General features: G+C 39.6%; 1 protein-coding gene across 21 annotated transcripts in view; it reads right to left on the bottom strand.

Moving 5' to 3' along the window:
• Positions 1 to 22044, bottom strand: part of RBFOX2 (RNA binding fox-1 homolog 2) — a 272076-nt gene that overhangs the window by 190665 nt on the left and 59367 nt on the right. For 14 of the 21 annotated variants that reach the window (XR_002343804.2, XM_021090996.2, XM_021090998.2 and 11 more), the window contains exon 2: positions 729 to 779. Coding sequence is in view for 20 of the 21 variants with exons in the window: in XM_021090996.2 (XP_020946655.1) it covers positions 729 to 779 (51 nt within the window). In the remaining variant the exon portion in view is untranslated. Of the gene's footprint in view, positions 1 to 728; positions 780 to 17721; positions 17790 to 22044 lie in introns of those variants that run through there. The other 7 variants (XM_021091014.2, XM_085024581.1, XM_021091022.2 and 4 more) reach the window with 1 other exon arrangement.

Below are 22044 nucleotides of genomic sequence, written 5' to 3'. Positions count from 1 at the left end.
AAGGAGTTAAATTTCAGAGGCTGGGTGTCACAAGCCGTACCATTTATCTCTGAGGCAGCCTTACCTGTTTTTCTACCCTAACTCTGCGTCAGCCTCACCTGCTCCAAGCTCCAAACAGTAAAAGGCTATGGAAGGCATTTTATACACTCCTCTAAACCATACCAAGAATGTTCTTGCAGGAAACAGTTTTGCTCTACCCCACAAGAGGGCCAGGCTTTTTCCAATCATCCTCCCTACCTAACAAAGAAAGGCAGCAGAAACTTCCCTCTCTCAAGAAAGCCTTTCCTGATTAAAACCACGAGGCTGAATTCCCCCAGGGAGGAGAATGGAATTTTCTTGTTGAGAGGGCTCAAAAAATCTGTGCAGGCAAGGGCTAAGCAGCAGGGAATAGACAAGTCCAGCTTTTAGAATTATGAGACATCAAGAAAACCAGGTTAAAAAATTATTACATAGCCTGGAGAAGAAAAAACAAAAGCAATTATAACTGTGCTCAAGTGATGTTCCCTCATAATACCCTCAATTTCAATAATGTGATTATAATACTTTAAAGACAAATAAATACAGTTTATTATATCTCTACATGTAAATTCCCTGCTGAAACTAACCATACCTCTCTCCAAAATAAATAACTTCAGGAAATGCTCTCTATCATAGTGTCCTTAGATCACATAGACACACACACACACACACACACACACACTTTTTTCATTAAAAACAGCTTTACCAACCTGGCTGTCCCGTGCTGGGAATCCATGATAACCTGGGGTCAGAGGCTCGTTCTAAGAGAAAGAAAAGAAAACCATAAGATAAAAGATACTGTTAAGAATCATCGAAATCATCCAAATTGATCATATATAAATTCCTGCACCAGTTCTGAGGGTGTTCCATTGCTCTGCTCCACTCTACCTAACTACATACATCGCTCAGCTCAGCATCTACCGAAGCAAAACACAAAGAGCAGCTTTTGCTTAGGAACACTATTCATAAACACTACGCTCCTCTGTGCCCAGCTAAATCTGCCTCCTTCGCAGTGAATCTCAGACACAGAGCTACTGGGATTGGGGGCAGATCAATCCCTAACTTCACACTGTGGGACTCTAGCAGCCCTGTCCCCTAACCTCTAAAAGCAGGTAGAACTTATGAACGAACACTAGGACAAGCAAAAACTTCCACACATTTCCAAAAGTTCCCTTGTTGGAAAGAGACGAGGACCATTCCTACTGAGAACTGCCTCTGGACCTGGAAAACTTGCAGTCCCTTCCCTCTTATCAATCTGCTTTTCTCCAGTTCTTTTAAACCTAGACAAAAATCTCTCTCTCTGTTCAAGGCTTCCTCTAATACCCTAAATCATCCTATGGACTCAAGTGACTCCTAATACGTATGTATGTTAAAATTTACTAGGTTACTTGAACAATTTACTTTTCATATTATTTATAACTTAATAAATCTTATTTTTGTAAAGGTGTATTATATTGAGTGTCTTATCTTCACATTAACCATTAAGTCTTAAGATCCTGGAGGGCAAGGATGATAGCCACTAAAAGCCATGCAAACCCTATAAGGTCACACAAAAGGAGCATTCAGTTATGGCTTCCCTGACTCATTCAATCATTCACTCAACATACACTGAACACCTAGTATTTTCAGAGTACTGTTTAGCTGACTAACAAAGAAAGATGAATAAAACAAGGCCCTCGCCTTCAAGGGAAATTTTAAATGGGAAGACGTACACTTGCACACAAAGGTGTAAATGAGAATGTAGCGCTTTTGTGATTTTTTTTAAGGTGCTCAACACAGCTACCTAAGAGATGTTCACCCTCTGCTTCCATCCTCTATACCGCCACACCGCCATTCCTACCAGCACAAGAGTTAGTTAAGAAGAATGTTCACTGACAGACATTCATATATGACAAGAGAGTAAAGCTTCCACCTAATGGTGCATCTGCATTGATCACAATCATATTTAATAATCACAAGTCCACATGCCTTTCAAAAACACAAAAGCAAGCAGTCAATTTCAGCTTCCTACAGAAACCCCACGTCTTTTTTTTTTTTTTTTTTTTTTTTTGGGCCATTTCTTGGGCCACTCTGCGGCATATGGAGGTTCCCAGGCTAGGGGTCAGATTGGAGCTGTAGCCTCTGGCCTACGCCAGAGCCACAGCAACGTGGGATCCGAGCCTCGTCTGCAACCTACACCACAGCTCACGGCAACGCTGGATCCTTAACCCACTGAGCAAGGCCACGGATTGAACCCTCAACCTCATGGTTCCTAGAGCCACGTGGTTCCACTGAGCCACGACGGGAACTCCAGAAACCCCATGTCTTGTTCATCATGGTTTCCCCACAACCTCAAAGTGCTTTACACAGAATGTGTAAAGAAATAAATGAAGATAAATAACCAGAAATTATTAGGCATTCGGTTGCTGACTCACTCAGAAAATCCAAGTTCTTTTTTATTAAGTCTCTATTTTAGATATTTTTAAATTAAGTTTCCCTAAAGAGAGTACAGCAAAGATAATTGCCTTTAAAAATTACAGGTGCCAACAACAACAACAACAACAAAAGGAGTTCCCATCGTAGCTCAGTGGTTAACGAACCCGACTAGCATCCATGAGGATGCAGGTTCAATCCCTGGCCTCGCTCAGTGGGTTAAGGATCTGACATTGCCATGAGCTGTGGTGTAGGTCGCAGACGTGGCTCAGATCCTGTGTTGCTATGGCTCTGGCGTAGGCCAGCAGCTACAGCTTCGATTCGACCCCTAGTCTGGAAACCTCCATATGCTGCCAGTGTCGCCCTAAAAGACAAAAAGACAAAAAAAAAAAAAAAAAAAAAAAAATATATATATATATATATATATATATATAGGTGCCAAAATGATCATGAGAAAGAAGAACAAAGTTGAAGAACTCGCACTACAAAGCTACAGTAATCAAGACAGTGTTAATACTGTGTAAGGACAGTGAACCTATAGACCAATGAAGTATGACTGAGAGTCCAAAAATAAACCCTTACCGTTAGGATCAACTGATTTTTTAAAAGGCTACCAAGAAAATCAATGGAAGAAAGAACAGTCTTTTTAGCAAATGGAGTTGGGACACTGGAATATCCCATGTAAAAAATGAAGTTGGAACTCTCTCTCACACCATACACAAAATCAACTCCAAATAGACCACAGACCTAAAATCATGAAATTCTTAGAAGAAAACAAAAGTGCAAATCTCCACGATGTTTGGTTAGACAATTGTTTCTTCAATATGACTACAAAAACACAGTGACAATGGAAAAACAGATAAACTAGACTTCATCAAAATCTGAAACTTCTGTGCTTCAAAAGACACCATCAACTCTGGGGTGTAATGTACAGCACAGCGCACACAGAGATTATAGTTCATAATACCGCATTACATACTTGCGAGTTGCTGAGAGAGCAGACTGTAAATGTTCTTACCCCCCCCCAACACACAAAGTGGTAATTATGTGACACGATGCAGGTTCCAGTGTAGGCGATCCCTTTGCAACAGATAAGTGTATCAAATCAACAAGGTAAACACCTTAAACTTCTACAATGTTACACGCCAATTATGTCTCAGTAAAGGTGGGGTAGGGGGATGACACCATCAAGTAAGTGAGAAGACAACTAACAGAATGGGAGAAAATATTGGCAAATCCTTTCTCCAGTAAGGGACTCGTATTCAGAAGGCAAAAGAACTCTCAAAAAGACAAATAACCCAAGTTTTTAAACAGACAAAAGATCTGAAGAGGAAGTTCCCCAAAGAAAATACAGGTGGCCAACAAGCACATGAGACGATACTCAACATCATCGGTCATTAGGAAAATGCAAATTTAAACCACAATGAGATAACATTTCACACCCACTAGGGTGGCTATAATCAGAAGTCAGACAATAACAAGAGAAACCAGAATCTGATACATTGCTCATAGGAATGTGAAATGCTGCAGGTACTTTGGAAACACTTTGGAAGTTCCTCAAAATATAAAAAAAGAATTACCATGTGACCCAGCAAATCCACCCTAGATATAACCAAGAAAATGAGAAACACACATACACATAAAACCTTGTACACAAATGTTCATAGCAGAATTAATTCCAAAGTATAGTATATGCACATTATTTTGCAATAAATATTGTTTGGCAATGAAAAGGAATAAAGTACCAATACGAGGATGAATTTTTAAAACATCGTGCTAAGTGAAAAAAGGCAGAGACGAAAGACCACAAATTATATGATTCCACTTTTATGAAATATTCAGAATGGGCAAATCTATGGAGAAAGCAGATTAGTAAGTAGTTCCAGGGACTAAATGGAGTGACTGCTAATGGGTACTGCATTTTATTTTTGGTGATGAAAATGTTCTAGAATTAGTGATGATGGATGCACAGCTCTATGCTTTTCCTTAAAACCACAAAGCTCCAAAAATACTTTAAAAGGGTGAGATTTATGGTCTGTGAATTATACATCAATAAACCTGTTATTTAAAAATAATAATTATGATAGGTAACATTGGTTGGCTATTTCCACAGGGAAGACATATGCAGCTTAGACCATAACAAAAAGAATAGGGTTCCTTCTGAAATCCCCAAGTGCCTTAAATTCTGGAGTCTATAAGTTTACTTCAGCATCATTCCCTAGAGATTCTAATAAGGACGATAATAAAGATGATGATGACCGCTAGATACTGAGCAACCAACCAACCAGGCGGCGTCTCAGGATGGAGGGAGGAGGAAGAGAAACGGCAAAGAGAAGGAGATGATAAAGTGGAGATAACCCGCCGGAAAGTCAAACTTTCAATCCAGGTCTGTCGGATTCCAAAGCACCTGTCCTTCCCATTTTATCAAATTATTTTCTCTAATAACCACCCCATATTATTCCTTTAGAGTAATTATTTCAAGATTGTCTGAGAAAGGAATTACAGGATTAAGAAAATAATTTTTTAAAAAAACCAAAAGCATAATTAACAAAGATTCATCACTCCCAGAGACTATCCCACATATAAACTTCCTTCTTGAGTTTAACAATGCAGAAAACTTTTCATAAGGGGAGGGGGATCACATTCCTAGATGCAGGTACTGCCAAAAGCTTTCATAGCAAAGGCAGATGGAACAGGGGGCACAGAAATGTGCCAGAGGAAACGGACTCACTGCCTTGCCTGCTTACAGGCGGTACTCCTTTCCTCCCCATCTCTCTCTCCGGCTGCTACCTGAAACTCTCCAGCCCTCCAACACGCCTGGCCTCTCTGAGAGGGGCCTATACTCAATGACGAAGGTTTGCTTTCCTTTCTGATTTTACCACGTATATATCTATCTCTTCAAAATCCATTAACTTTGCGTGTTCTTGAATTTTATAGAAATGGATCCTATTGCATAGCAATTTCCTCTTCCCCCCTCGAAACTATGAGATCTATCTCCACTTATGTATGCCACCGCATTTCACTAATTTCTGCCTTATGAATGTCACAATTTATTTCTCTCTCTTGTCTTCCTGTTAATAGATATTTAAGTTGTTTCCAGTTACGCTCTTTGTTTGCACTCACAAACCACACTGCCTGTGAACATTCTTTTAGATGTGAGGTATCACTTTTCACTCACGAGACTGGCAAAAATGAAAATGAAAATATCACAAATTGGCAAGAAGAGTAAATAGATAGCTTCACATCTAATAGAAGGAATATAAATATATTGGGACTACTCTTTTGGAAAGCAATTTGACAAGAATTATTAAAATACCAAATACATATACCTTCTTGTAATTTCCTATCTACTCTAGAAAATCACCAGAACCTGGGCTTAAAGAAGCATGCACAAAGATTTTTCAATGCAGTGCTGTTTGCAACACTGAAAAACCAGTTTCTCTTAGTAACAGGGAAATAGTGTTATCAACTATTGTATTATTTCAATATCCTCCGTAAGAGCTCTTTTTTTTCGGCCGTGCCCAAGGCATGCAGAATTTTCCTGGCCAGGTATTGAACCTGTGCCACAGCAGTGATAACACCAGATCCTTAACCTGTTGAGCCATCAGGGAACTCTTCTGTGCAAGTTTTTTAAAAGGTAATGTCTGTATACTAACTCAAGTCATATTAAATGATAGCAGGTCAGCATGCATTCCTTTAAATTGCAATATAAAAAGAAGTATTTCTACAGGCACATAAAAAGTAAATAAATGCACAGAGAAGATCCAGGAGGATATACAAAAAACTTCTAACAGTAGTTCCCTCAACGGAGAAGAATAACATTTGTGGAGGGTTGAAAGGGCAGGCTTTATCTGACTTACCTGAATTTTACAAAATGTAAAATTCATGTATTACTTAAGAGTATTAAAAAGAACCAAAAAAAGTCACTAACTATTACTAATGTTTCATAATGTACAAAAACACCTTCACATAATCTTATTTACTCCTCAGTATGCAGAAAATAGGTTTTATAACTCTCATTTTCAGATGACAAAACTGAATTTCAGAAAGATTATACGATTTGCTCAAGATCGAATAGCTAATGACAGTGGATAAGTTGCCTTCAGACGGAGGTCTTTTTAGGGCCGCGCCTGTGCCATATGGAGGTTCCCAGGCTAGGGGTCAAATCGGAGCTCTAGCTGCCAGTCACAGCCACAGCCACACAGGATCCAAGCCGTGTCTACAACCTACACCACGGCTCACAGCAATGCTGGATCCTTAACCCACTGAGCATGGCCAGGTATCGAACCTACATCCTCATGGATACTAGTCAGGTTTGTTATGAGGCACAGCAGGAACTTCCAGACTGAGGTCTTTTAAGTCTATACCCAGTTCTTCTGCTACACTAGCAGTGGTCCTGCTAGACATGATCATGACTGTCTAAAAATGTGCAGATCTGAGTTTTTCGTCGGTGCAAAAATAATAACTGATATTTAAAGCAGAGATAGAATTACAAGGCAAAGTAATGGAAGAGATGGGACAGAAATCAGACGTGTTAAACTAAAAGAGGAAAGAAAGGCTTTAGCAGCTATAGCACTTTAAGCAAGAGTTACTGAACTAGTAAGACTGAAACACTTACAAACTGACCCTGCCAAGGCACAGAAGCTACTCAAAAAATAAACAGAGTATATAAGAACCAGAATACCAACTGCAACAATTTTACTACAGAGACCAGTAATTAAACCTGTTTAGAAGCTTCTAGCTAAGGGAATATGTGAAAGGGCAATAGAAGGATCCTTACATAACTGCCAAACAGAGGAACTGTGATGGACTGTGCACACACAACAGGCAGTGAAAGATGTGAAGAAAACTATTAGCTGACGTTTGTATTTTCCACTGGCTGCTTGGACATACTCATCTCACCTATGTTTGAAAAATCCTTATTAAGCAGAAGAAACCATTTATTCAGTAAAAGTGCAATGAACAACTGCTTAACTGCAAGCACAGGGCTGGTATCCTTGCCCCTAAGGAGCTTTCAGTCATAATAAGTATAAGATAATGTGATTGATAACATAACTAGCATCTACAGAAAAAACAAAAGGAGTCCAGAAGATCTTCTGGAAAAGTGTGCGTGGGGTGGGGTGGGGGTGGAGTGGGTAATAGCCTCTAACCTCTTAGGGGAGGACAAGACCTCCACACTGTGACGGACTGACACATGCTGAAAAGACAATGGATCTTAAAGCCGCTTTTCTAAATGCGTTCTGAAAATTGACAACATCGTTTCTAAATAATTAGTTGATATATTTGCCCTTTCCAAATTAAAATCACTCAGAAGACTGCACCCGGGAGGTACAACAGAAAAGAACTACTTCCTTAATGATTTTAGAAATACAGTTAAAAGAGAGGTACTAAGGACTGAGCAACACTGAAGATCAAAGCAAAGAAGCCCTGCTTTCAGTACAGAAATATAGCAGTTATGTAACATATTAGCTATAAATCCTAAATAATGATCAATAAAACACTAATGAGGAGCCTAAGGAAGACAGCACTCTGCCAATCTCCCCTGGTTTCACCCACTTAACAGATCATGGGTACGGCATCCAGAGATTTATTACGGGAGTATTTCTTATTGGCTTCTATCACTGATGAGGGTTGTGAGGGGAGGTGCAGAAAACTGGAAATGCACAAAGAAGTTACACCAAGCAGTTAGAAAACAAAGTTGTAATCCACCTGCCTGTCTTTCTTTTGCATCTAACAAAATCAAACCCATTTCGCAAAATGGAAGGGGAAGAAAAATACCGAGATGAGAACAAAATAAATTCTTGCCACCATGCAACTTGGAGAGGGGAAAGTAAAAGGAAGCGACGGAAAGGAAGAACGAAGCTGTCTTCTAACAAAGCGTGGGCAATGGTACAAGCTCAAATTTGTCAGCAACTTAACTCCCAGCTGAAAATTAATTTCATATTACCTTACACTCACTTAACAATGGAGGGAAAGACGGATTTAGACCATACTGGCTGGGGAAAAAATGCAAATCAAGTTTCCCAGGATAGTTCACTACCTTGTTTTGCAGCCCAAGTTACTGTTTCTCAAGCAGTAAGCCTACTTTTGAATTGGGACATGGGAGGGCATACCATAAAAACGAAGATGCACCTACGTTCCATAAGCTATTACACACAAAAACCAATCCCAGCAATAAATACTTCTGGCTCAGGGAGGCTGCTAAGTGACCACAGGACATCATTCTGTGTCCCAACCATTTAGAGTTCAAGGAACCCAAAGATAAGATGAAGGCTTTTAAGTGGTATGAATCTGGTGGTATCTAACCACACAGTCCCAACACAAGATATAAATGTAACTCACAAACTTTCACACTATAATAGAATAAAATAAAACATAGAGTAATTCAGCCCACCTCTCCATCAAGAAAACTGACAACAAGTTCATTCTTATACTCACCACTTCACCCCAAACACCCTGTCTTTTTTTTTAAGAGACAGCTCATTTGGGGGTGCTTTATCTCAGCCTGAGGGACAGTGGCTATTATTAATTGTATGTTAATGATATTTTATATCCTATTATTACATTATATATCTATTATAGGACATCTGCTATTCCTTAAAGTTCTCAACTTCTCACAAGACAGTCCCTTATTACGTCAATCTTCAGTTATTTTAAACAATGCTTTATATTAAATTCCCTGTCTGTATTACTCATAGTCTCTTTCTCCTGACTGGACAGACTGGTATGGATGAGCCGAAACAAAAATGCTAATAACCACTTACTTTATACAAGACAGACACTACGCTTTGTGTTTTCTAGACATTATCACTTTCTAGTCTTGCTGAAACCCTGTAATATATCTCTCACTAATAAGAAAACTGAGGCTCAGAAAACTATGTGATTTGTCCCCAATAATACAAATTCAGGTCTGTCTACACTCAAGTCCCTGCTGGTTCCCTACCCGCTGGCATTTATTTTTCTTCACAGAACTTAGCAACACTTTTTAAAGAACTAAACATCAGTGTACCGGAAAAGAATGAACAAAGCAGTGCTGGCTGCTATTCTTAGAAAGGGCAGCTTGCAAGGTTGGCCTTGATGGTGCCTGGGAACTTGGATTTCAGGAGGGTTCTGTTCCCACAAACGCTAAGAGGGGCTGACTGTACTTAGACTGTGCGAATAATATGGTTTATGCCCAACACCTGCTTTCCTTCCAGGAGTCCAGCATTTGAGGATGTGCTAGGCAGAGGGTGCTCACGTGAACAACCCTTCCCACCGGCGCCAACACAAGAAGAATTTCTGCACTAAGTCTCTAACGAGCTTCCCTGGTAGACAACACTTCCACAACTGGCTGAAGGAAGTAAGGACATCCTGTGCGACTCCGCTGGGAGAGAACGCCTAGAAGCTTGAGCCTGATTCCTTCTGGACTTCATCCCATGCACTTTTAGTGACTTTGCTTTGTGTCATTTCACTGCCATAAATCATAGCCGTGGGTGTGTCTATATGCTGAATTCTGTAAACCCTAGCAAATCCCTGGACCTGGGGTAGTCTTGGGACCCCCCCCAATACAATCTATGACATGCCACACACTTTATTAAATGCAGAGGATGAATAAATTTAATAAATGAAAAGATGAATAGGGCCTTTGCCCTCAAGGAATTTTACAATCTATTTAAATTTCCCTTCTTTCACTTCTCTGATCTTCACTTCTTAGTCTGTTCACCACTTAAAATAGATTAGATACATTTCCCTGAGCTAAATTTCATTCTTGGGACTGAAATGATGCTAAATATTTAATAAGTCCATCAGGCAAAATCTGAGATACAAAGCTGTAATAAACTCAAAGGCCACACATATTTTCTCTTTACTTTCCCCATCTTATTGTGTCCCTCATTAAAAATAAATTGACAAACCCTTGTACACTGCTGGTAGGAATATAAAATGGTGCAGCTTCTACAGAAAATAGTTTGGCAGTTCCTCAAAAAGTTAAATATAGAACTTCCACATGGCCCAGCAATTCCACTCCTCGGTATATTCCCAAAAGAATTAAAAACAGATTCTCATGTAAAATAGCTATGTAAAATATGTAAAATAGCTAAAAGATGGAAACAACACAAATGTCAATCAATGCATGAATAAATTATGGTATATACACACAAAGGAATATTATTCAACAATAAAAAGGAACAAAGGACTGATATATGTGCTACAACATAAATGAACCTTGAAAACATGATGTAAGTGAAAGAAGCCAGTAACAATAGGTCATGTATTGTATAACTCCATTTATATGAAATATCCAAAATAAGTAAATTCATGGAGGCAGAACACAGACTGGTGGTTGTCTGAGACTAGAAGGAAGGGAAATGGAGGATGACTGCTCCATAGGTATGGGGTTCTTTGGGGGTGATAAAAATGTTTCGGGGAGTTCCCGTCGTGGCGCAGTGGTTAACGAATCCGACTAGGAACCATGAGGTTGCGGGTTCGGTCCCTGCCCTTGCTCAGTGGGTTAACGATCCGGCGTTGCCGTGAGCTGTGGTGTAGGTTGCAGACGCGGCTCGGATCCCGAGTTGCTGTGGCTCTGGCGTAGGCCGGTGGCTACAGCTCCGATTCAACCCCTAGCCTGGGAACCTCCATATGCCGCGGGAGCGGCCCAAGAAATAGCAACAACAACAACAACCAAAAAAAAGACAAAAGACAAAAATAAATAAATAAATAAATAAAAAGCCCGAAAAATTAAAAAAAAAAAAAAAAAAATGTTTCGGGAGTTCCTGCCGTGGTGCAGTGGTTAACGAATCTGACTAGGAACCATGAGGTTGTGGGTTCGATCCCTGGCCTTGCTCAGTGGGTTGAGGAGCCGGCGTTGCCGTGAGCTGTGGTGTAGGTCGCAGACGCGGCTCGGATCCCACATTGCTGTGGCTCTGGCGTAGGTCGGTGGCTACAGCTCCGATTGGACCCCTAGCCTGCGAACCTCCATATGCTGTGGGAGCAGCCCAAGAAATTGCAAAAAAAAAAAAAAAAAAAAAGACTAAAAAAAAAAAAACAAAAAACGTTTGGAACTAGGTAGGGGTGGTGGCTGCACATTACTGTAAATGTACTAAATACCACCAAACTGTTCACTTTTAAAAGGCTAATTGCACGTTATGTGAAGTTCACATCAGTTTGAAAAAAAAAAAAATTTGAAAAGCAATGTAGTATGCACTATGGTGGTTATAAAGAAAACCAACCTTCCTGATGTCGTCTGAACGGGTACTTGGCGCTTGAAACGAAAATAGTGACTACAATAGATACAGATTCGAAAAAGAGCTTTATCTCAATATACACCTGGAAAACTATGTGAAGACTCAAGGTGGTTCTAAGCAATGATATAGATACTGATGCAGTAGAGCATGTATAAATTTTCCTCCAAAACCCATAAAAGAAAATGTTTCTAAATGAGTATGTAATATTGTATGTGATTTTGAATACACATGCATAAATAAAATCAATATTTTAAAGACATTCACCTTTTTATCAACATCCCTAAAATTTTATATATTTAGGCTGGCCTGTCCTTTTAATGAAAAAATAGCTTAAAGCCTTATATTCAGGGTTTCCTCCTATTCAGGCATTTACAGCACATATACATAATTTTTTTTTTTCTTATGTCTAGAAGGATGTATTCCAAAATGTTTAGTGATTATATGTCTTGGTGTTGAGTTTGGGTTTATAGAGGGATATACTTTTTTTTTTTTTTTTTTTTTTGGCCTATCAGTATTTTCTAATTTTTCAGCAATGAACACATTTTATTTTAACCATCAAAAAAACAGAGATAATAACAGTACATTCTCAAGGATGCTATCAAGATTAAATGAGATATTACACATAAAGCCCTTTCCACAGTGTTCAGGACATTTCAAGTATGCCATAAATGTTAGGTAACAGGGGTATTATTATGTTTGTTTTTATAAATATTCCTCAGAAGACGAATCTTTCATTACCTGCAGCAAATGCGTTCACCTTAATCCAGGCCTGGGTCACCTGAGTCAAGTTTAAATAACTATAATAATAGTTTCTTAGCTGGTCCAGAGGCCTCCACCCACCTCTTTCCTATTTTCTTACCAGGGCCAGGGCTAAGTTCCTCAGACATCACTCATATCACTCCCGTGCTACTGCTTCCAGGATCAAGTTCCAAATGCGCTAAATCTGGCCTCACCTGATCATCCCCTTTTTTCTCCTCATTTATGTATTTCTTCAACAAACATTTACTCAAAGATATTTATGTGCCTGGCGCTATGGTAGAAACAGAAAGACAAGTTACTGATTCTTTTCTTAAGGAACCCACAGTCTAGTAAGAGAGACAGGAATGTAAACAAGCACAACAGGAATCATGCAATAAAATGTAAATACAGGGCCCAGAGGGAAAAGGATACAGGCTGATAACGGAGTGAGAAAGGCAGGAAGAAATCACAAAGAAGGGATCAGGAGGCAAGATCTGGATGGGGTTTGAAGGATGACTGCAAATAGTTAATCTCCAGATTTACACTTTTATTCAATTTTCTCTGCACCTTAGTGTGTTCTCCCACATCAACTCAACTCAGACAAAAACCCAACCAAGTCCTGCCTCCCTTCACAATGCAATTCCTACAACTCTGGCTCAGCATATTTCAAACAGCGAGTCAAGACCCATCTGTGACTTATTTAAGAGGTCTCAACCATTACTTTTTAAAAAAATTACACCAGCAGCTCTCAAACTTTTTGGTATAAGAATCTCTTTACACTTTAAAAAATTATTAAAGATCCAAAAGAATTTTTGTGTATGGGACTTAGTAAGTTTTGGTATTTGCCTATTAGAGACTAAAACTTGTAATTTTTAAAATATTTGTTAATTCATTTTCAAATACCAAAATAAACCATTATGCTAACATAAAAAAATCTTATGAAAATTAACTACATTTTATAAAATGTAATTTTACAAAAAATTTAGTGAGAATAGTGCCACTGTTTTACATTTATTTTTGCAAATATCTTTCACATGCAACTTAACAGAAGATGGCTAAGATATCTGCTTCTGCATTCAGTCTGCTGTGCTATGTTATTTTGGTTAAAGTATAAGAAGAAAACCTGACCTTCTACAGGTATGTCTTTGGAAAAAATGGGAGTATTATAACAGTTTTTTTCACATATCTATAGATAGTCTTCCTTAATATTATACCAAAACTTGAAAAGAGATAGTTGCTATGTGACATCTGAAACCATATCAATGAATTTTTCATACCCTGTTATATTAAAATCCATTGGCCTGTCTTGTATTTTGGGTAAATTTTTACCTATCATGATTATAAATCATTTGTCTGTTTATAAAATACTGGTTCACTAAGTTATAAAGATCTTCTAAATACTGACAATTTCATTATATAATATCAACAAAGCTAACCCCCCCCCCCCACCTTCTTTAACTCCAGGCGTGTGATGGTGAAACACTAATGACGGCTAGTACAGTCTGTGCCAGCGCCTTGATTCAGGCTCGGGCGTCAGCAGGTTTACCCATCACCAATTCTGCAACATCAGTGCAAATATCTGCAGAGTAGGAAAGGCAACGAATATCTCAGTATTATGAAAAGAATTTTGACTCTGAAGAACCCCTAAAAGGTTCTTGGGCACCTTGCAGCGGGCAGTGGGGGGGGGGGGGCGGTCAACGGATCACACTTCAAGAATCAAGGTCAGAATTTTTAAAGAGAAAGAAAGAATCATACATCTAATGTTTGGTAAGGGTGAAAATTACTCCATGAAACTTGTTTTGGTCACATATATACAGACAAACATCTAACTGTATACCAGGCTATCACATAAAATGGAACTCTTATCATGGGTCAAAAACCCATGGTCAAACAAGCCTTGTGTTGCGATACTCACTTGAAACTGCTATTTCACTGAACTGAAAACTTTTTTTAAAAAGATATCTCTTAATTAGCTTAAGAGTAAAAAGGAAATAAATCCCTTTTAAAAGGATGATTCTGCAACATTCTAAAAATTCCTCTGAGATAGGCTAACAATATAGACAAGATAAATTTTAACTGGCACATATTAGCTGTTTCAATTTAGCTTTTATAACAGTTTCATCACTTATATTGCTGATGTGAACACAATGTCAAACCAGCTCTACTGCTATTAGCTGAGTGACTTAGGGCAAGATACTCAACCTCTCTGATCTATTACACCTATACCTTGCAGAGATATTAAGATCAGACATAATATATACAAAGCACCTAGGAGTGTGCCTACAGAGGAAAGCTATCATTGTAACAATTTTTATTATACGCTTGAGTTCACAATCCTGCTTTATCCCACATGCCCCTAAGATCTGTTTGGCTAACAAAGGACCTTTCTATTTCCTACTCCTGCTGTTGCTTTCAATGACCTACTGGCTACAACCACCAAGCCTCTGACCTAAACTCTCTGCAGTCTACTTCTGGTGTCCCCAGAGTAAGTCCCCAAACTTCCTCTTACCGTGTTAATTCCCTGATCAGAAAAAAGATAATGCTCATTACTTATCAATTCAGTGATCTTTGATAATTGCTAGTTAATTCCTACTTGGAACTAGTCTAAAAGACTTCAAACGAAATCACATGAATTCATGGTGGATGGTTTTTATAGCAATTTTTTTAAAATGCAAACTTAATTCTCTAAAACATATGGTCAACTACCAAGTATTCATGACAGCGCTGCCTCAATCAGAGCCCATCACACCTTGACTCCTGTACCAGCTCCACTACTCAACTCCTATAGTTCTTCCAACCTTCTTAGATAATATTCTCCATTCAGTCAAAGGCACTTAATACAAACAGGTGGCAAAAAAAACTATGCACACAGTTTTTTGTGCAATTAGATGTTCAAGATAGCTGAGAGAAGGGCAAAAGGCAAGGAAACGACCCAGACAGGACAGTGTTGGGTCTCAACTGGTGGTCCTTTCTGTGGCTCAGTGGTAACCCGACTAGTATCCATGAAGATGCAGCTTCAATCCCTGGCCCTGCTCAGTGGGTTAAGCATCCAGCATTGCCATGAGCTGCGGTGTAGGTTGCAGATGTAGCTCAGATCTGGTGTGGCTGTGGCTGTGGTGTAGGCCAGCAGCTGCAGCTCCAATTTGTCCCCTATACCAAACTGGAACCTCCGTATGCCACACACGTGGCCCTAAAAAAAAAAAAAAAAAACCTACTATACAGATCACCTTTGCAAGGGGGGAAGGGGAAAGGAGGGCGCTAACATGCAGACCCTGCAATGTGCTAGACTCTCCGCACACATCACTGCGTGTCTAGGTATGATTTCCACTATCAGGTGAGGACACTGAGACTCGGAAAGGTTAAATGACCAAAAGGCCAAACAACTAGTCGGTGGTAGAGCCAGAGACAAGTTACAACTCTGTTCTTTCCATTACATGGTACACAGTGACTTAGTCCAGAAACGCGTCCGTCCCCAGGCCAAGCAATAGGGAAGGTAAGCGCAGGCGCATCTGAACACTGGCTTAGCCGGACGAAGAGGAATAAGAGATAATCCATCTTTTAACCTGTAGTTATCACCCAATTACTCCCACTGATAGAAGAAAAGCAGTGTCTCTTACATTCTAACATACATACTAGTCACTGCAGTAGGTATCTTGTTAAAAATGCAGATGCTGATTCAGTGGATTTGGGGTGGCACCCCAGATTCTGCATTTCTAATAAGATCCCAGGAAATGACAAGCTTCTAGTGCTTGGGCCATATTCAAAACAGATTACACGCAGCGGTTCCTAAACCTGGCTGTTCATCTTAATCATCTGGGGATCACTTTAAAATTATGGATTCCTGGGCCCCTCCCTCCTGCACACACAGTGGTAGCTGAAACTTTCTTCCTCATAATTCTGTAATTCAAAGAAATATAGGACATATTCATGACAACAGCCAAAGCAAGCACGGACTGAGAATATACCAAATGTCTCCGTGCTCTTCGTATTAGTTTACTTACCCTCGCCACCACACTCTAAGGCTGGGGCTCACCGCACTATTGTCCCCGTTTTAGACACGAGGCAACCAACAGACCAAGAGACGGCTGCTTGTTCAAGGTCAGCCGGTGAGGAGCAGAAGAGGGGTGCAGACCTGAGCCAATCTGGTTCCAAGGAGTCTGTGCCCTCAGACACACCACAAAAATGCTGCTCATCACATCACCCAGTGGTAATGTCACTGATTTTAACAGTCACACTTGAACAAATAAATCCAAATAGGTCACTTCAGAAGAGGCTGCCCTGGGACGGCTAGGAAGCTGCCATCATTCGTGTAGCCACTGCTAAACAAAACAATCTAGGAGCTCCTGACCTGAAAATGAAATTGCCTTCGGAGTCTAAACCTATAACTTGAAATATCTTTAACTGGGACAAAAGCTCATCATTTGAACACACGATTCGATTTTTTTTTTTTTTTTTTTTTTTTTTGCACAACCCCAAACCAGGAAAAGCCAACTCAAAGAAACTCAGTGTCTGATCAAGCTAGGTATTCTTTTTAAATTAAAAAAAAAAAAAAAAAAGCAGTGTTAGATAACTGAAAACATTTTGCTCATCATTCATCCCTAGAGCCGATTCCAAAGGAGAGCTCTCTGTGTTTTGTGCAATGGCTGTATCACCAGAGTCAAACTGACTATTCTGAAGGGCAATACTCATCTGGATGCACAGACTCTGTGATATTTGTTTTTGTTTTTTAAATGAGCCCCTCAGTCATTCCGAAAGAAACACATTTGCCCTTCACTATCCGTACGGACACACACGCATATGCTTAGAATGACTCTCCTGAAGCATGCAGTTCTCCTTTTTGCTACAAAAGCAATTGCTTTGATTTTCTTTCAGATTTTTTAAAAATAAAAAGTGTGTTTTATTTATACACACCCATCTGTAGAAAAATAAATACAATAATCAGGCATTAATGAAGCATTTACCTTCATGCAGCACCATAAAAGGCATCCTACAAAGGCAACTATCTATCCAAAATATGTGCACAAACACCCTCACGTACCCGGGATAAAGACACACAAATACTACAGGGAGGATAATCATAAAAAGGTATTATATCGCTCCATCGAGATTAGCTCCTTTGTTAAATGAATATGTCCTTTTTCAACAAAGAAAATACTCTGCAAATTCAGAATGATTTAGATTTTTAAAAAGCAGACATTAATGTAGATCAGCACGATTCCACACAACCAACCTCTCTGCTTGAAACTGGACTCCCCACACCTTACTGAAGCCACAATTCCCCTGCACAAACTCCCATCCACCACCCCCCACGCACACCCAACTCCCCACCAACCTCACAGGGGTTCCTGGGCTGGTCCATGGAATCTGATGACATCACTCTCTCTTCCTTCCTGGAATTCTAAACCCTGCTGCTCTCCCCTTGCACACAGCTACCATCTCCATGGCAACCTCACCTCCTCCTGCTTCCCTATTGGTTTCATGGAGCAGGATACACAAAAAGGTTTTCCGTTCTCCCCTCACCACCCGCCCCCAAAAAATGATGCTTTCAACAGGAACCTGAGCTAAATTTAGCTACTTGGGATTCAGAGTCCTATGACTAAGAAAACAGAGAAATGTCCTCCTTCCTATAGCCACCCTCCGCTCAACCCCGCCCCAAATGGCTGCTTCACCTTCTCTTTAGACCCCAACTCAAAGCAAGTGGAACTATCTGCTGAGCATTAAAAACACCTGGACTGTCCCACATAGAATATTCTCACACCCACCTCTACACCCAACAAGAAAGAACAACAACAACAAAAAGAACAAATATAAAAGCATCCACTGTTCAAAGAACCGTTAGGACATGTCATGAGCTGAGCTTCAGTCGTCTGCTGCCTCCTTCCATCCTAAGCCAATGATCAGGAACTCCATGCCTAAGGCAGAGTTCCCAAAATCGCCAAAGGCTTAGAAAACCAGATCCTCTTGCTATTTGCTTAATATTATTTCCTCCAGCAGAGAAAGAAAAGGAGGAGGAAAAGGGGAGGGAAGTGAAGTAGAAAGATTGCATAACTGAGTGACCAAACCTGCTAATACGCCTAGAAGCATAAATCCTCGGTCTAACTTTCCCTTCCAGAGACCGACCTGCTATGTAAAATTCTGACATCCCTCACCTAAAGCAGCAGCTCCCACACAGGAATGTTACAAGAATTACTGACAAAATTAATGTAAAGTAGTTTAAGTCCCTCGACCAAAGAGACTGAACAAACAGAGAGTAAGTTGACATCATTAGTAGTGAAATTCCTGTGGATATTCACGGAAATCTATAATCCTCAGAGGAAGAACATGAACTTCTAGAAAATTATCCTTTCATAATCACAGACACAGCACGAAGTGTGCATAATTTCTGGAGCCACAGATAGTTCCCCAAAAGGTATCTACTTCCAGTAAAATCCAGCTACTTTTTGACTAGTACTCAATTTGGGAGCTGGCCCTACTTTTTCTTTGCCTAGTCCTAACTCTAATTTTGAAACTGCTACTTGCTCTTCCTAAATGACTGAATGTGGACCAGGGTTTCATTTTCCAGCTCAGCTGCCCATTTCTAGGGAAATAATTTTTTCTTAGAGCCATATTTGATAGCTAAACACTGAGTCAACCCAGTGGCTAGTTATATATGACTCTAAAGGACAAAGCATCTATTGTAACCAAGAAGGAAAGGCTCCAAGCAGGTCAGAGCCTTGCAGTATGAAGATGAGTGGATTAAAATAAGACATACGCAGGAAAACTGAATTTTGTGTTTGCAGAGGGCAGAGACTCAGCTCCAGGGCACCAACTCTCCAACAAAAAAATAGACATGAAAGGAACATGATTTAGTATAACAAAAAATAGTCATTTGCTCCAAACAGAATTTAAACAACTTGGCAAAGTCAAAATGTTCCATTAGTTAATACAAAGGCATCCAGAATAAGCTTTACAACTATTACAGAAAACAGCAAAGGATGCAGTGTTTGGTTCCTGAACAACTGAAACTCACATGGGGCGGGGGGAGAGGGAGAAGGAACAAAGAATGATTAACTCATCTCTGAGATCTGTGCTTCCCCCTCTCACCCCAGGTGGACTTGCAACAAGCCACTCCTTGTGTGAAACCTTTCCTGGTGCTCAGGATGGTTGTGCACAGGTTTCCTTGTGTCAGATGGTTCCACAGGCTAACTGATGAACACTCTTCTAAAAGGTCTCCTTAATACTCTAAAAAACAAACACGTTAGTCACCTTATTCCACAATGGGAAAACTGCCCATCCAATCAATTACCGAGCTCGACTTCTGTTAGTTATCATTATGAAATCTATCAACAATGGTCTGAACTAAGTGGACTCCTGCAAATAAAGCTCTATTTATCTACTCCTTTCGTTCAAACATGCATTAAATGCACTTACAATGTGCCAGGGGTTTTATACGGATTGTCATTAATTCTCAAAAATAAAACCAAAACAACTGCAAGTTGCATATACTCCCACCTCTCTTTGTACACAGAGAAACAATGGCTCCGGAGATGTCAATGTGACCACGGTTATATAACTCATTATTTAATTTTTTCAAAAACGAAGATTCTAACCCAGATCTGTTTGGACTCCAAAGCTTGTGTTTTTGTCTGCTTGGCCTCCCATTTACAGACAGTTGAGGTTGGAAAGAAACAGTCAGAAATCATTTGTATCTGTGTTTTTTTTATCTCATCAGTAAAATATAAGTTGTTTGACATCGAGGTCAAAGTTATAATTTTTACATATTACTAACAGTATTAAACCCTAAGCAGGCACTCAATACTTATTAATCTATTATTCTAATCCTATTAGTCTAAACTTCTGGACAAATGGCAATGATTCTACTCAGATCTTTTTAAATTAAAACTGGCTTGAGAAATTACATGCTGAAGTGAAATGACAAAACTTAAGATAACATATTCTGGAATTTAATAATATTTGAGATGACCAAAATTATCTCTTTCATAATGCCTACACTGGCCCAGGCATAATGTCCTAAGGCCAACACAGTCTGATCTGCTGATTTTAATCTATAAACCCTAATGCAGTCAGGATCTATACATTAGATTTATGATTTTTCTAAATTCTGTATATAGAACCAGAGCATTTCAAAGTATTTCTCCAGGGATTCCATTAAATTAAATCAGCTGTGAGAGGACCATGCTAAAGAGGCCAAGGTCACATGTCTGATGCCCATGTGAGCCAGTTAGCATCACTCTCTCCCCTGCCATTATATGCACCCTGCTGATACACCTCTGGGTTTACTAAGAAATTAACACATAGTATCCTTCTGAAAAAGGTAAGATGTATCTACCAATACCACATATTATAATTGACTTTTATTCCTGAGAAAACTCTGAAAGCTATTGCTTTTCAGAAAATATGCCCAATCATTCTTTCTTTCTTTCTTTCAGTATTTACTCAACACCTACCACATGCCAGTTGGTAAGGCTCAAAGGTTAGCACTGGAGGACAAATAAACACAGCTATGTGTGGTATGTGATACAGCAGAGATGTGTATGTACAGTGAAGAGCACACAAGACGAATGGCTCAATCTAGAAGGTGTGGTGGAGAATGAGCTCCAGGAGTTTACTTAGGAAAATAAGGCAGGTAAGAGTCTTGTGGGGAGAGAGAAGGAAGATATGAAGGTCCAGTCAGAAGACAGCACAGCAAATTAAGGGGACTTTCGAGCATTTTTCCGAGGCCAGACTGAGATCTGAGAGATGCGACTGACCAGCAGAGAGAAGGCAAGGCAGCATGATTTTCTACCTCCTCCAGGTTAGGTTTTCCTAAACTGTCTTACTTTGACAGATTTCCACAGAGTTAGGGGGGAAATTTTTCAATACCATGTAGAATTCCTCTCCTTACAGTTTCCATGATAAGAATAAAAGTTAATCAAAAGCCTCTCCACCAACAAAATGAAAAGGCAACCTACTGAATGGTAGAAGCTATGTGCAAATCATAGACCTAATAAGGGTTAATATCCAAAATATACAGAGAACTCACACAACTCAACAGCAGAACAACAATCTGATTACAAAAGGAACAAGGGATCTGAATAGACATTTTTCCAAAGAAGTCATACAAACGGCCAAGTACCTAAAAAGGTGCTCAACATCACCAATCACCAGGGAAATGCAAGCCAAAATCAACGTAAGATACCACCTCGCATCTGCTAGAATGGTGAGTATCAAAAAGACAAGAAATAAGTGCTGGCAAGAACGTGGAGAAAAGGCAGCCATTCCATACTGTTGGTGGGAATGTATACTGGTGCAGCCACTATGGAAAACAATATAACAGTTCCTCAAATAACTAAAAATAGGACTCTCATATGGGATCCAGCAGTCCCACCTCCAGGTACTTATCCAAAGGAAAGCAAAGCACTAATTCAAAAAGATACCTGCAATCCCATGTTCACTGCAGCATTATTTACAATAGCCAAGACATGGAAACAACCTAAGTATCCACTGATAGATGAATGGATAAAGAAAATATGAGGTATTATTCAGCCATAAAAAGGAAATCGTGCCCTCTGTAACAACACAGACGGACCCTGAGGGCATCAGGCTGAGTGAAATAAGTCAAAGATAAATACTGTAAGATCTCACTTATATGAGGAATCTAAAAGAAATTAAAACA

This window comes from Sus scrofa, chromosome 5, assembly GCF_054392235.1.
Source record: "Sus scrofa isolate SSC_HxYL_T2T_F1_AM1 chromosome 5, Sscrofa_HxYL_maternal_Yorkshire_Landrace_v2.0, whole genome shotgun sequence".
Lineage (NCBI taxonomy): Eukaryota > Metazoa > Chordata > Mammalia > Artiodactyla > Suidae > Sus > Sus scrofa.
This window is presented reverse-complemented; position numbering and strand designations above follow the sequence as displayed.